General features: G+C 42.5%; 2 protein-coding genes across 2 annotated transcripts; one reads left to right on the forward strand and one right to left on the reverse strand.

The window, feature by feature from the left end:
• Positions 1 to 278: 278 nt before the first annotated feature.
• On the forward strand, positions 279 to 5,118 carry LOC306834402 (proteasomal ubiquitin receptor ADRM1-like). The gene is made up of 10 exons (XM_079360292.1): positions 279 to 419; positions 1,176 to 1,403; positions 1,487 to 1,603; positions 2,093 to 2,216; positions 2,317 to 2,403; positions 2,493 to 2,595; positions 2,833 to 3,074; positions 3,803 to 3,960; positions 4,253 to 4,355; positions 4,778 to 5,118. Exons 2-10 carry the CDS (start codon positions 1,194 to 1,196, stop codon positions 4,879 to 4,881), a joined length of 1,248 nt encoding a protein of 415 aa, XP_079216418.1. The 5' UTR covers positions 279 to 419; positions 1,176 to 1,193; the 3' UTR covers positions 4,882 to 5,118.
• Positions 5,119 to 5,269: 151 nt separating this feature from the next.
• Positions 5,270 to 14,393, reverse strand: cables2a (Cdk5 and Abl enzyme substrate 2a). The gene is made up of 9 exons (XM_079360287.1): positions 13,759 to 14,393; positions 13,111 to 13,203; positions 10,919 to 10,996; positions 10,651 to 10,750; positions 10,372 to 10,543; positions 10,193 to 10,290; positions 9,282 to 9,388; positions 8,947 to 9,151; positions 5,270 to 7,332 (listed from the first exon to the last, which is right to left on the reverse strand). The coding sequence occupies exons 1-9, from the start codon at positions 14,307 to 14,309 to the stop codon at positions 7,192 to 7,194; spliced, it is 1,545 nt and encodes a 514-aa protein (XP_079216413.1). The 5' UTR covers positions 14,310 to 14,393; the 3' UTR covers positions 5,270 to 7,191.
• Positions 14,394 to 15,686: the final 1,293 nt, after the last annotated feature.

Raw genomic sequence — 15,686 nt, forward strand, 5'->3', positions numbered from 1 at the left:
ATCTTATCTTTAAATATTGAACTTAATTTCACACAATGTCAAATAAACTTTGGGGAATTTTCACCATTTTATTGCTGATCCCTATCATCAATATTCATTCATCTCGGATAAAGTAATTTCTTAATTTATAAACCCTTTTATAAAATGTGCATTTGTATTAAATGCTTCACCATACATCGTCAGTGTTACTGTTGTGACCATAGATGTATAAAAACGTATATATTCTATACATAGCTATGGTTGTGACCATAGACTGTGTTGTGACATCTCTACCGAACATGCGCAGCATATTTAAAGCCTTCATTATTGACACATGCATCGTCCAATCACAGCAAAGCACCGAGCGGCAGCCAGCCAATCAGGATTATCTTCTATTTGCAAGACTGCTCTCAGGCTAAACGGAATTTCACCGAGAACATGTAAGTAAAAAAAACAAAAACATGTTTTATAAAATATATGTTTCAACATTTGTAACAAAGAATAAGTGCGACTTTAATCCGTCATTGTGAACGTTTAAAACTGTATCTCGGTCGTGACCAGCATTAGCTTCAAACACGCTGCTAGCTCGATGATGCAGAGTCATCTGTGGCTGCCCCACTGGACTGGTTATAATGGGAGAACTGGAGTGACTGGTGTTTGTCGTTTAGTCCGTCTGTAACAAATCTAAATCTTTACCATGTTATCTGATATAAATATTTTCATTTAATCTGTTTTATTAATTGTAGGAAATGACCAAAGAATCTGTTCATTGAATAGACGAGTAGGGTAGAGACATGCCCAGAATGAATTAACAATAAAAATGGTTATTACAAACACTTATCACAAATATTAAGGCAATTATGTTGGTAAGTCTGTAGTTCATGTGATTAAAGTTAAAACTTAGTCCAAAGAACACAAACACTTAATGAATAAAGTCATGTAAATAAGTCTATTATTCAGAGATGTATCTTCAGTCTTTAACACAGTCCTGTAATAACCAGGTTATTTGTGTTAAAATCTAAGCAAAGGAATTTGACATTCAAATACATTAAACAAAACCATTGCATGTCACCTATTGATTTCAATTTCAATTTGAGTCATGTGAATCTCGATACTTAAGTGTATGAATATATATACCTCACGATGATGTATTTATTTATGTACATCACTGCTCTCCTTCCGCTCCGTCCCTGCAGCGATCTGTCCTTCTCATCATGGCCTCTGGAGCTCTGTTCCCCAGCATGGTGTCTGGGTCCCGCGGCTCCTCCAGCAAGTATCTGGTGGAGTTTCGTGCGGGCAAGATGACCATGAAGGGCAGCACGGTGACCCCCGACAAGCGTAAAGGTCAGGTCTACATCCAACAGACCGACGACTCCCTCATCCACTTCTGCTGGAAGGATCGGACCACGGGGAATGTGGATGACGTATGTTAGTCTAAATGTCAGTATGAGCGACTAGCTCGACTAATGTTTGACTTTGCTTACAATTTTACATGAATTTGATTTAGGACCTGATCATCTTCCCTGATGACTGTGAGTTCAAACGGGTGAACCAGTGCACCACTGGGAGGGTCTTCGTGTTGAAGTTCAAAGCTGGCTCCAAAAGACTTTTCTTCTGGATGCAGGTAGGCAGCAGGATTGTTTTACAGGATAATTTAGTCCTGAACATGGAAAGACAAAGAGAAAGTTTCAGAGCTCTTAGCTACAAATCATAAATCAAAACACAAGGCTTGTGCTAAATCTACGTTTTTGGTAGAAAGACTAAATCAATAAGTTGTTCCTAATAAGCATTACATGTGAAGCCAAAGCCTGATCCTGTTTAACATAGAGCTCCAAAACGATTCAATCACTTTCATACTGCTCCATGTGTTTCTGAACATGAACAAATACTGAGGAATATGGTTTGCAGAAGTTTTGTCAGTGTTGGGAGGAAGTTTTCCCTTCAGAAGGTCGAGAAAATTGTTTTAAACACTGAAAGGTGTAATCAAGTTGTATTTTATATTTCCTGTTAGTTTTCAAGAAGATAAGAGCAGTACCTGTAATTGTTCATCTGTCGTTTTCTTGTCATCAACCTTAATTTAAGCAAAAATCTTTTTCTTTTTTTTTAACCTCAGGAGCCAAAGACGGACAAGGACGAGGAAAATTGCCGTAAAGTGAACGAGTACCTCAACAACCCACCCATGCCCGGTGCTCTTGGTAGTGGTGGCAGTGGAGGACATGATCTGTCTGCTCTAGGAGGTAACAGATGCTCACCATCTGATAATGTTTAACTATAATAAACCAGCTGAAACGTGATGTAAGAAAAGCCTCTTTAAAATGTTGGTTTTCTCATCTACAGGGGAGGGAGGTCTGCAGAGCCTTCTGGGTAACATGAGTCACAACCAGCTCATGCAGCTGATTGGACCAACAGGACTGGGCGGGATCGGTGAGTAACTTCTTCACTAAAGTCTCCAGCTGCAGATCCTGAAAACACAGCTTCATGCTAATCATGGCAGTTTTGTTTTGGACAAACAGGAGGTCTCGGAGCGCTTGCTGGACCAGGATTGGCCAACCTCCTGGGCAGCAGCAGCAGTAGCAGCAGCAGTAGTGTTCCTGCTGCAAGCAACTCCTCCACAAGGTGTTTTATATCTCTTCAAAATATCAGAGAAACATCTCTTTATCTGTTTATTTGAATGCAGCAGGTTGACAAAGAAGGCATGATGTTGACACTGTAAGGGGAACACCTAACAGATAAGTGAATAGGCATGCAGGAGGCAGTGAGTCATTAGCTCTCTTTGGTGTTGTTTGTACCTAATGTAGGATGTTTGGTGAAGTTTTGATGGATTGAAAAGACTTTTCCCTTCTCTTCTTTCAGCCCCTCCACAGCCGTCACCCCCACCTCTACCTCTGCAGCCAGCCGGCTCGGCTCCTCCCAGGTGCCCACCACCCCCATAACTCCCTCAGCCACCTCAGCAGCCTCCCCTACGGCCACCACCCCCACCACCCCAGCCGTGTCGTCTCTTGCTGCGGGGGGAGCAAACCCCACACAGCCTATCCAGCTGAGAGACCTGCAGAGCATCCTGGCCACCATGAACGTGCCGGCCAGCGGACAGGGCGGTGAGGCACCGACTCCAGACGCGTGGACAGAAAACTGAGCTCGCCCAAAGTTTGATTAGAGAACATCTTTTACTACCACCTCAGGGACAATGCTTGATTAAACCCAGTCAGTGTAATTATGCAGCAGATAATAAGCATTGTGAACGCAACAGTCCCTGTAATAACATGTCAGTTTAACTGAATACATTCAGTCTATTGCAGGAGCAGGGAGCCGGAGCAAACACTGCAGTCTGTCACTGTTTGATGAAATGTTATTGTTCTACATTAGGCACAGCGCTCCTTCCTGCTTCAGGGATATTATTTATCACCCTCACCTCATATAAAACTAGAGAAAGCAGAAGGTGTGGGGACAGTAAATAAAAGAGTCTAAATTAGCCGCGGTGCTTCGAAAGGAGCAACTTTAATCAATATTCTTTGTGACATGACTACCCGCAAGTGAAAGGGTGAACGTACTCTGGAGAAATATCCACTGATGCAGCAGCTGCAACAAGAGTCAGCTCATTGTTTCTGTGGTCATTTTATGCTGCAGCCACAAGAAACAAAAAGCCCCAACAGCCTCTGCAGCAAACGGCAGGTAGACAACATTCAGTGACGGCCCACGAACGTGCAAACGAGCAAAAACACAACAATGCTCAAAGACTTACATTTAGATGGAAATAAAACAGACTCGAGCTGAATGTTAATGCTGGCTGTGTAAATACACTGACCTTGCTCTTTGCTACCTGCAGTGGACCTGGCGAGCGTCCTGACACCCGAAGTCATGGCTCCAATCCTGGTGAACCCGGAGGTGCAGCAGAGGTTGATGCCCTACCTGCCGTCAGGAGAGTCTCTGCCTCAGAGCTCAGAGGAGCTCCAGAACACGCTCAGCTCGCCGCAGTTTCAGCAGGTTCACGCTTCATCGTCCTATTAGTTTGTAAACATCAGCCTTTGTGTTTTTTGTAGACAGTGTAAGAACATTTCTATTAGATGGCCTTTTCAGCTTTAGCCAGGATAAACCGTCTCAGGCTGCACGTGATGAACACACAAACCACTCTTAAGTCTTTTTTTACAGCTTGAGGGTAAATTCAACATTTAACAATTTTTCCGTCTTTAACCACAGTGAACGGGAGTCCGGGCGTTATGGGTCTGTATCTTGTGATTTGTCCTTATTGTTGATCTTTCCCCCCCTCTCTCTGCAGGCTATGAGCATGTTCAGCAGCGCTCTGGCGTCCGGGCAGTTAGGGCCTCTCATGAACCAGTTTGGTTTGCCTGCAGAGGCCGTCGACGCTGCGAACAAAGGAGGTCAGTGATGAATCCCACAGAGGCATTGTTAACTGTGTAGGTTCTCCATTAATGTGAGAAAACACTCTTCAAAACGTCCAGATGACATCAACACAGATAAAATGTAACCAGATCCATTTCATCAAAAACTATTTAGACAAACTCACTCTTAACTTAAATTATTCTACTTAAAGTCCCTTTTAATCTGATATTTTTCAAACATCTGTTAATGGAACAGCTACAATATTGAAGCCAACTCACCTTTATTTTAAAGGGAAAAATACCTGAAAATGTTTTTCGTGAATCAAATCTGTTTAAATGGCATTTTTTGTACATCAACTTAAAGGTTGTATTTGAATATACATTTCATAGACTAAAGAAATAAGAGTTATTTGCAGTACCTGATATTCACGTCAATAAATCCTTCACGTCTTTCTCTGCAGACGTGGAGGCTTTTGCCAAAGCCATGGAAACGGAGACAAAGTCCGACCAGGAGGAAGACTCCAAGGACAAGAAAGACGACGATGAAGACATGAGTTTGGACTAAAAACAAAAACCTCCTGAGCATTTCTATTTAACATATTTATTTAGCTGCTGCTTTGTAACTATTAAACACTAAGGATAAAGATTATGTTTAATGTAGTAGAAACAGTCAGACTCTTGTTTGCTGATGATGCTTTGTTCACCCTCCCACAGTGTTCACTCACATGAACTGTCTGCATGTCAGTGACCAGTCTGTGCTGTCTAAACCCAAAGGAACAGTAAAGTACCGGAGAGAATAACACTCCTGTGTCCTGTCTTTGTTTCGGGCTGTTTGCTGAACACTCACTTCCTGCTGTGTTTATTTATTACCCTCAGCACCCTGAAGAGAAGAAAACAGCTGCATGCAGACTATGCAATATTTATTGAGTTGGAAAAAATAACACAACACTTAATTGGCTTTTCACTGTCGGAAAATATATTTCAAAACATCCATTTTACAGTATGAAAAACAATGAACATTCACCGTTTGACACCAACCGTACAGGTAGAACATGTTGTGCACTTACACTGATCTCTATGGACTTTTATTGCAACACAATTTTCACGACTGCAGACACATTAAACAATCACGATCCACACCTGATCATCTTTCACAGACAATGCTTATCGATCTCAACATTAAATATGACTCATGATTAACTGTTTCACTGCCGCTGAGGATACAGGCCAAGAGGGACTCCACACGAAGTCCTGCAGCTGGAATCAACGCGGCACTTTGTAGAAGCAGCTGGGACGTCAAAAGTTGTTTTTTTAGTTACAATCTGTACTGGTTATTGATGACGATGGCCCACAGATCATTTCAGTAACACGACCGCTACAGTAACTTTTTTTTTAAACTAGTGATGCACCGATCGTATACTGGGGATTAACTGGCTATCAGATGGATATGATATTGTGAGGCCCATTTCTGGGCTGATTTATTCGACTGATGATTGTCAACATCTGCTTACGACGTCATGCATCGTTAGCCTTTTTCAAAGTGTGATTTCACAAGAGCGGTGAAACAAAACGACACGGGAGTTTGACATACACAGCGCTGTCTCTCCCCTGTCACACCTCTATAACTATCTACCAACAGTTACTGTATAGATCAGGCTCGGGGACCTTCATACTAAAGGAGAGACGTCACAGGAGTGCGTGTGTATATATCTCACACTGAATGGGCAGTCTGAACTGGACTATTGTTTTATGCTGAAGTTCACAGCTGATCAGGTTGTTGCAACAATTTCAAAGCTTTACACTGAAGATTTCTTTAGCACAATTTGTATAAATAATTAAGTTAACGGGAAAAATGTCACATCGTTACCGTTACTTTCATCATCAGATACCCAGAGCTCACCGTTCAGAGTGAACATTTTTAGATCGGTGCGTCACTATTTGAAACATCTCTTTGGGTTAGATATGATATGATGAGACATTCAAAGATGAGAGAAAGTAAAATTCCTGAGAACTGAATATTTGACAAAGATCCTAACCAGTGCATTTATACTAAGAGGACACATCCCTGGATTTCATCACAACAAGAACAAGAACAACAACAGTAAGTAAGTCTGTCTGAACACGGAGCTGGCACAGGAGAGAGAACTCTCCAAAAACAAGATAAATACGCCAAAGTGGCTCCATTATTGTGGCACAACAGTAGAAAAATAAAATCAGCATAAATTAAAAGGCCTCCTTCACTTCCAAATAAAACTAAATATCACATTTCCACTGATAATCAACCTACAGACTGTGCTGATTCACTTGAAAGGCAAAAAATGCTTCAGAGTCACAGTGGGTTAAAAAGGCAAACACAAAATCAACAGTGAGATCTTTGTTAGAATCCGTCCTACACAGGCTGTGTATAGTCAGGAGGAAGGTGCAACATCACAGCGCCCATGTCTTTTAAATACAAAGTGAGAGTACAAGAGAAAAAAAAGAAAAGAAAAAAGGGTCAGGAGTTACAGAAATAAAAGCACCATTAATGTGCTCATTGACCATCTCTAACATAGAGCTGATGACTGGATCCACAGCAGAATGGCACATTAAACACAAACGATCTGTGTGAGCCAGCCACTCTTCATACACCGCGAGCGACTCCAGTCCACATGACAGATATAAATAGTACCAGTACAAAGACCACAGCTTATTAACTGGTCCATTAATTTAAAGTCCTACAGACTTTACCACACACACACACGGACACACACACACACACACACACACACACACACACACACGGACACACACACACACACGCACACGCACACGCACACGCACACGCACACACACACGTTAATGAAGCCCTGGAGTGTCAGACTTCACCAGGTCCGGTCTAGCCCTGCTGCACCAGCCTGCGGTAGTGCGGCATGACCTTGCTCTCTGGGAGGTAAAGTCCCATCTCCAAGGCAACCAGGACGGGAAACTCAAGAGGAATCAACTCTCGTCGGTTTATACGGAAACGCTCCTCGAGCTTCTGCTCGCCCATAGGGAGAGAAACAGGAGAGGGTTTAAAGAAAGTCCTGTTAGGATGTGATGTTATTCTGAACAGATACAGAGGATTATACACAGCACAAAAACAAACGGGTCTTCTGTTTGATTCTCATCCAATTAAGTGTCTTTAAATGTGAACACTGATCTTTCCCTGTGAGGTGTTTTCATGTGGTTATAAAACAGACTGAAACTTATATTGAGGTCTGCTAAAGAAAAATCAGACCTTTATTCCTCTGAAGTCTTTTCTGACGCTCGGTGTCGGGACGGCAGGCTCAAGAAACTGCTTTTGTTTATATTTACTGAAATAAATAATTCCCAAAGAGCGATACATTTGATGGTAGAAAGAGAGCAGGAGACGAGTTACACAAGTACAGGATGATGAGGTCAACAAATAGATAAGATTTACCCTCATTGTTTCATCGACACAAAGTGAAGTTCTTCACAGGATGTTAAAAACGTCTCGAGCTGTAGTTTAGTTATCTAGTAAATCTCTCGTCTTAAGGTGCTTCTCAAACTGCCATCAAAGTCCGAGCTAATTATTTCTACAAGAAACACGTAAACAGCACTCTTGTTTAACAGCTGATCACTACTGTCACCACAGGTTCTCTTTTACAAAGTGAGCATGTGACAGTCATTTGAACGGAAATGCTCTCAACATTTAAAGTTTAGATTATCACATTGCAGCTCTCGGCCAATCAGCGTGCAGATCTTTTAATCTAAAGAGTGTTTCCTGTGAATAATATGAGACACTACATGTTTCCTGAGCTCCAGTCTCACTGTGTCCTCTCCTCTCTGCCTGGTTCACACGGCAGGATAATCACGCCGATTTTGGCCCCGATTCTCCCCTTCCGATAATCTTAAGGACGCCCCGATCATCATAAGATAATCTTATAAGATCATCCTGCCGTGTGTGGTGTGTTCAGAACGTTCTCGTCTGGTCGGAAGAATGTCGGGACCGCTCCGATCTCAAATCGGGGATATTCAACATGTTGGATTGTTTTGGCCCGATCTCTCATCATGTGTGGTGTTTCCCCCGAGGAGAAACAAGCACGAGCCTGTTGACTGTGACGCGTAGCCAATCAGAAAGCGAGGTGACTTATTAGCGAAAACACCGGTAGCAAAACAACTGCTACTCACCTCCATATCAACATGTAGCAAGTAGAGTTCATGCTCCCGTTGTCTCCACTCCTTTGACCGACGCCTCTTTTTAAAATGTGTTTTTTCAGATAAAAACAGCACAAACGATCCCTATTACATCCTCTTTGTCCATTTGTTGACTCTGGAATCACGTTTGATCGAGAGGTTTTGCGAGATTTCCAGTCTGATCGGGGGACGTTCGCGAGTGAAATCGGTTCGTGTGTGGTGTGTTGATGTTGCCGTGTGGCCGCACACCACACACTGTACGACCGAAACTGTAAAACCTCCGATTATTTATCGCCGTGTGTGTGGTCTCTAAAGTTTGGGAAATCTGCCGACAATTTTAAAATCCTGCCGTGTGAACCGGCCTTAAGGGTGAGGGTCGGGGCTGTTTACAGGTCAACATCTCTGTTTTTATGCGTTTACTCTGAGCTCTGTTTGTGTGCAAAACTTTACTCACATCAATCAGCTGTTTGACTTCTGGTTTCCGCAGATCGCTGCTGATCTTTGCAGCCAGCAGCACGCACGCCGCCGCCACCAGCTTCCTGTTCTGCTTGTTGAGGCGTCCCTGCAGCACCAGCTTCTCAAAGTAAACAAAAGACATCGCTGTGGTAACCGGCTGCAGCCCAAACTCCTCGCTCACGGCCCGCATCTCCCTCTTCAGACTAGTCGTGGAGAGAAGGGAGGGGATCACACTGTGACTCGTTTTTCAGCAGATTAAAAAGCAGGAGGAGGAACAGAAAGGTTCCTAAAGGGCAGTTTGTAAATAAAAGTAGAAATGAAATGTATCCTTACCTTCTTATCTTGCTCAGAGTTAGTTTGATGTGAGGAAACTTCTCTTTGAAAGTCTCATTCATGTCCTTCTTCAGGTCAGACGGCTTCACGTACTCCACCACAGTCGTCTATAAAGAGTAAGAGCAGCCTGACGTCACTTTACAGCTCTGCTAATGCACTGTCCCAGAAGATACAACTTAATGACATCAGCTCAGCGGTTATAAAGTCATGTAAACAGTATCACTAACCACTGGGGGTTCAGAAGAGGAGAACTGCTGTCAAATTAAACAGCCCATGTTTAGTAGAGTATCGAGGAGGAGGAAGGACAATCCATCAGAGATATTGTGATATTTCTAAATCTCTTTCCATGTAACAATCGTTTCTATTTATTCTGTCCTGAGGCATAAACACGACAGCTCGACTAACTTATTCATCAACTCTTGTTTCACACTTGTCTGTTATAAGTTAATGAACTTCTACCTCCTACAGTTTTCCACATGTTTGATGGTGCTGACATTACACACACTGTAATCCTTCAAGAACTCCCATTACAGTAAACCAACATGACAGTGTTTGGGCTCAAAAAATAAACCAACCACATATTTACAATAACAGGGAAGAGAAAATATCCTCTTTTTAGACATTTAAGGACACCCGGAAGTTTCATTTATGTCAAACCTTTGAATGCATTATTTAAAATACAAAGACATTGATCCGTTCATCCAGCTGCTCTTTTGTCTGCACGCACATCCTCTTCAGAGAACTCTGTTCAGTTAGCTGTAAATATTAATGGCACAGGAATACACATTCACCAGCAGAAACCCTCCAGGAAAACAGAGGTTACTTATATATTCTATGAATTATGGAAAGCTTTATGCAGCCCCAATATTCAAGTCCATGTTAACCTTTGAATGAAATGAACAAACTCTCACCACATATGATGCAAATATCAGAACCCTCTTGTGTCTGCCACAGGGCCACTGAGGGTCACTGAGCACGTTGGGATCGTACTCCAGCACCTCCTCTGTACCTGAAATCACAAACCATCACACCGTTTTAACCGAGGCCACTTCAACAGAAGAGACGCAGGCTTGTGTGTCTATCTTCATACATGGGTCTTGAGTAATGCCGCTGTTCAGGCGAGCAGGGGTGAAGTTCCTCTGCCCGTTGCCACGGAAACGTGTCTGCGGGGTCTGAGCTGTGCAGCTCTCTGCTGGTCCGCTGGAGCTCTTCTGCCTTACCAAGGCATTGGTCGGATAAAGAAACTGGGCGTACGACACTGTCTGAGGAGGGAAAACAGAAATAGTTGCAAATTTCAAATGAAGCAGATGTTTTATTAATGGGAGTGTTTCCGTTTCTCCTCATCGCTGCATTTATCAGAGACATTCACCTTGCCATAGGCCCCCAGCTCCAACCCCTCCAGGGAAGGCAGCAGGTCAACCACCACCACGGACGACAGCCTTTGTCTCTGAGCGTCCAGCTTTGCATCGCTGTTCAGAAAGAGTCACATGGATTTTACTGGAACATCACAGTATAAAACACTACCCTGTCTTCAGATAAATGATCAAATGGATGAAAAAGAAGGATGTGGGGGGGGGGGGGGGGGGGGGGAAGCAAGGTGTGGGTGTTCTCTGCTTGGGATGGTGCCGTCTGTGTACCTGAGGTGAGCACTCTCTCCATAGGGCAGCACTGAGAAAACAGCATAAAGCGACCGCTTGGCACAAATCAGCGCAATCCTGCAGGACACAGCAATCACAGCAGACAAAACAGATGGCGTGTCAGTCTACAAGCAACTACGACAGTGTAAGCTACTTTAAAGCTCCTGTACACAAGAAAATCAGTCACTGAGCCATTTCTACATCCGTCTATGTCACTAAAAAAGCCAAACACGCACCAACTCCAATCTAAAGCTTGGGATGGGAGAGACCTGGGAGGATGTCCAAGAGTGCAAATGTGTGAATTGTTAATAATTTCTGAGAGTCAAATGGATTCGTAAAGCTGGATTAATTTTAAAATAAAATCAATAAAACATTTTTTTTTAATTCAGGGGGCTCTAGGGCCTTTATTTTGACGGGTCAGAAACGTGCATGTGTGGGGACACATGCACTAAATAGTAACAGAAGTCAGGACCGAGAGTCAAACCTGCACCCACCGTGACAAAGACTGCACTCTTGTATTGTTGCCTTGTTACATTTGAAAGGTACAATCTGGGACTTCAGGCTGGGTCGACTTAAACCAGGGACGAGCAGCCAGCAAACATACCACACATTTACTCAAACTCTTTTGTTCTGACAAAAATGTGGAGGATTCACCCTACGAGCACTGCATGGTACCACAACAGGGCTTCAGGCAACACAAACAACTGCACAATCGCCACAGACTCGTCACAGAATAGAAGTCAGTAACAAACAGTCTGTGGGCCTACAGGGAGAGATATCGCATCTCTTCTAGGTGACAATATCGCAACGCTGAAATCTACCCCGGCGAGCCCCAGTTATATAACCGCTAAGCCTCAACTTAGTAACATGAACCGACTTTGTGCTTCATACAGAATCTATGATTGCCCAATTCCCGTGTTGCACTCACCAGCAGAAAACACATGACACAATAACCAAATGTGAGGCCATGAAATGTTGGAAAAAATGAAATGTAAAAATGGCAATAAAACTCATGGGATTGGCTAGTGGAAAGATTATGGCATGTTTTATCAATGTAATCACACAAAATCAATCCAAACAAAGACTTGATCAAGCTGTTGTTTTCTAACACTTGTTGACCAGCTGAACAGACCAGTGTCCTTGTACTGGTTTAACTGGTGTTGAATTCACTGGTCCTGCCTCAGGTTACTTAATTTGATCCTGTGGGTAAATGTGGTTGCAGGGGGAGCTACATATACTTGATAAAGCATAAAACAATATGCAAATGCATTTTACATGGGCAAAAGTGTTGTACTTTGTTGGCTGTTGTTCATCATATTATTCAGACTGTGTGATATTACAAACATCCCCATTTCCAACTGACAGACTCACTTCAAACAAAACGTTGGTCTTTCAGCCAACTTCAACCTGCTTTCTGAATACTTAGTCACCGAGTCAGTGTATGTATGGGCACTGTTTAAGCTTAGCAGAAAGCATTACTGTGATGTTATTTGGATTTTAACTTCAGCTTGTTTGTAACAAACAGGTCTTCAGAACCACAGCCCACAACATCTGCAGGACTATCGCCAATTATTCATTCATTCATTCATTCAACACTAGTTAAACCGCCATTTACCAGAAACTGTGTGATATTCAGTCCTGTCCAGCCTTGGGGGTACATAACTCTTGGTTTCATGGGGTCTTAGGTTTCCATACTGCACCTCTTCTAGCTATTGCAGAGCTTCAAGGAGTGATTCAATTTAAGGTAGCAAACACCCGTAAGCAGCTGTGCTGCTGTTATTGCTCTGCAGTATAAACTATGTCACTGTGCCAGAGTTAAGCAGCTTATTTCAAGCAAGAGGCGTGTATCGCTGCTCATGAGTTAAGGTCCTGTTTCAGATAAATCAACCTTTGTTTTTGGTCGTTTCCAATGAAATCCTCAAAACATGGATATGCTATGTCTAAGAAAACTTTAGGGAGATTTCTTCATGCACAGACAAGCAGATGGATTTTAAGTATATGGCATTCAGAACTGCATTAAAAGTATTAATAAGGTGATATTTATATGAAGATATATGTTGAACATCCCTCTTTATAACCCCCTATTTATTTATTTTTACACTAGTCTGACAGGAAAAATTGTTGGCAAACTTGTGCCACTTTATATAGTTTCTAAATGTATTTGTTTATGCTAATGTCATGAAAGAACTTACCTGCACCCCCTGGTATCATACTGCCTCATGCTCTTGATGAAGTGGACCTTCTTTGGCACCTTGGGCCCAGGAGAACCAGAGACATTCCTCAATCTGTGTAAAGGTCATGACATACCGACATAAAGACTTCATTAATGCTGGTTTAGCATGAGCCAAACAAAAAGCCTTCACAGGACAAGGCTCACTATGTTATCAGGAATAAATGTAAACCTCTTTGCATCTCAAATTAGGTAAAGCCAGCAGGGGGGAAACATTTCACCCAGCTTTTACAAAAGGATTAACGGGTTTAAGTCACTTTACACACAACTATCAGGTCACAACTGACAGGCGTTGTGTTATTGTAAAGAAAAATGAAAATTCAATCGTGTGAAATCTATATAGATTGATATATGAGACAATCAATAAAGGACACCAGAGAACAGAATTCAATAAAACAACCACTTTTTTTCCAGCATTATGTCAGTTACAGCTATATGTGACAAACAGACCTACATCTTTATAGGTGATTTAAAATACTGTAACATTAGTTAAGCTACCTTGAAATGAAAGTGAATGCATCTCTTTATACCAGCAGTTTTTAAATTCAAGCGGGGACAGCATTCAAAGGCCCAAGAAGAAGAGACAAGGTGCGACCTAAACGGTGCTCACCTCTGCCGTGTATCCAGAGGATTCCCGGCTGGTACCGGGCTCAGAGCGGCGGGTGTTGACCTGACCCGAGAGCACAGCTGGTGTCCGGTGGGCACGGGGGACAGTGGGGTGTCCGGCGTTAACGTCTCGGCCACACTGCCTCCCTCCAAAAATACCTCGTTAGCCCCCACAGCACTTACCCCGACTGGCCCCGGAGACATTACCAAAGAAGGTCGGGTCGGAGCAACCACCGCCGCCTGAAAGCTGGAGGACGAGCCGCTGCCCGCCGCAGCGAGCTCTGTCACCTGGGAGACCGAGGGCTGGCTGACCGCCGGTGGGGGTACGTCGGTTGTGCCGACGTCTCTCTCCCTGAGTCGGAGCTCCTCGCCGGCTTTCTGCTCGGTATTTCCATCGCTAGTTTGACAGAGGGGACGTCCGTCGAGTGAGATATTGGTAAGAAACAAAAGGGCCGCCTGTCTTCTTCTTGAGTCCTTCGCCTTTCTTCGGTGCTCTCGGTGTAGCTTCGCTGGTTTGCTGCCGGTAGATTGTAGCCCGCATAAGGCCGTCGCCATTCTAGTTTGAAATGTGGCAGTTGAACGGAACGAGAAAGTGATACCAGTATATAAGCCCCGCCCATCTGGACGGTGATTCGCTGTAAGGAAACATGTGGATACTTGTATATGATTGGATAAAATAAATATTCGCGGTTCTCTTTGGTGATTGGCTAAAAGGAATACTTTGTCACCTGAGACAAAGGAAATAACTACCAAATTAGTTCATTAATTAAAAAAGTTAAACCCACATGATCGTATTTAACCTGTTTTCTCCTAAATCTAATTACCACTAATATAACTAGTATTACTTAATTGATCAATTAGAAAACAATTTGATTTTGCAAAAAAACAAAAAAACAGCTTTTTTACTTGTGGGTTATACATTTTGTTAATCTGTAAATGTTCATTTATCATCATTTATCACATTCTAATATGCCAGCGATACTGTTTAGCTTAACTATTACATAAAACTCATACTACTTCATAAATAATAATGATAAAAAAAAGCAAATATGATAATGCATTCCTTATAATAGGATTTCCATTGGCAGAGTTGTCAAACTATAAATAAAAGTGTTTTTTAGAACTGAAAAAACCCAGACAGTTTCAAATCATCAAAACCTTCACACACCTTGAGTGTTGGTTCCTACTCGAAACAGGCAAAAGCTTTCTATTCAGCATTTCTAAACAAGTCAGCAGAATGTGAAACTGTGATTGTGAGCTCAAAGATGAGCTCCAACAAACAGGCTGTTTGTTCTTTGATTTCGCACCCCAATGACTTGCAATGAATTTTGAGTGACTGTATTTTCTCTGAGATGGAAGTGTGAAAGCTTTTCCATCTTCTGAGTGAAGTGAGAGTAGAATAGGCTGGCGGAAATTCTGAATCTTTTATCACTCTCTGTTTATTAGAATTACAATGATAGCAGCATGCCAAAGAGTGTGTATGCAGCTCATTGAGAGGTTGTTGACCTCTGTGGACATACAGCTGTAATAATGGCACCCTCTGTGCTGCTAATCTTCTGATCCACTGCAACATAGAGATAGGAGTTAGACTTAATCCAATCAAAATAATCAGCCTCTGTCTGTCTGTGTGTCAGCCTGTCCAACTATCTATTTATCTCTCATCACATCTTTAGTCTGTTAGTTTCTTCACAATAAAGAGAATATCAATTGACTTGTGTCCAGAGTTCATGGATCCAAGATGAAGAGTCAAATGATTACATTATTCCTGAAATTTGTTCCCATACATCAGAATGAGATTCACATTGACAGTAATTAGTGAAATGTGTCTTAACAACTATTGGATGGATTTCTACAGCGTGATGTTTAGTAGAGGAAGTCATTTCCCCTGTTTATGAATAGTGAAGACTGGGACATTCACATAGTCCACAGTTT

This window comes from Symphodus melops (genome assembly GCF_947650265.1).
Source record: "Symphodus melops genome assembly, chromosome: 13".
NCBI classification, from domain to species: Eukaryota; Metazoa; Chordata; class Actinopteri; order Labriformes; family Labridae; genus Symphodus; species Symphodus melops.

Coding starts and splice junctions, on each gene's coding strand:
- cables2a (XM_079360287.1), bottom strand. CDS start 14,309: ATGGCGACGGCCTTATGCGGGCTACAATCTACCGGCAGCAAACCAGCG. Junction 13,204..13,758: donor CCTCTGGATACACGGCAGAG/GTGAGCACCGTT, acceptor ACCTTTACACAG/ATTGAGGAATGTCTCTGGTT. Junction 10,544..10,650: donor AGCTGGGGGCCTATGGCAAG/GTGAATGTCTCT, acceptor TTCCCTCCTCAG/ACAGTGTCGTACGCCCAGTT.
- LOC306834402 (XM_079360292.1), top strand. CDS start 1,194: ATGGCCTCTGGAGCTCTGTTCCCCAGCATGGTGTCTGGGTCCCGCGGC. Junction 1,604..2,092: donor GACTTTTCTTCTGGATGCAG/GTAGGCAGCAGG, acceptor TTTTAACCTCAG/GAGCCAAAGACGGACAAGGA. Junction 2,596..2,832: donor GCAAGCAACTCCTCCACAAG/GTGTTTTATATC, acceptor CTCTTCTTTCAG/CCCCTCCACAGCCGTCACCC.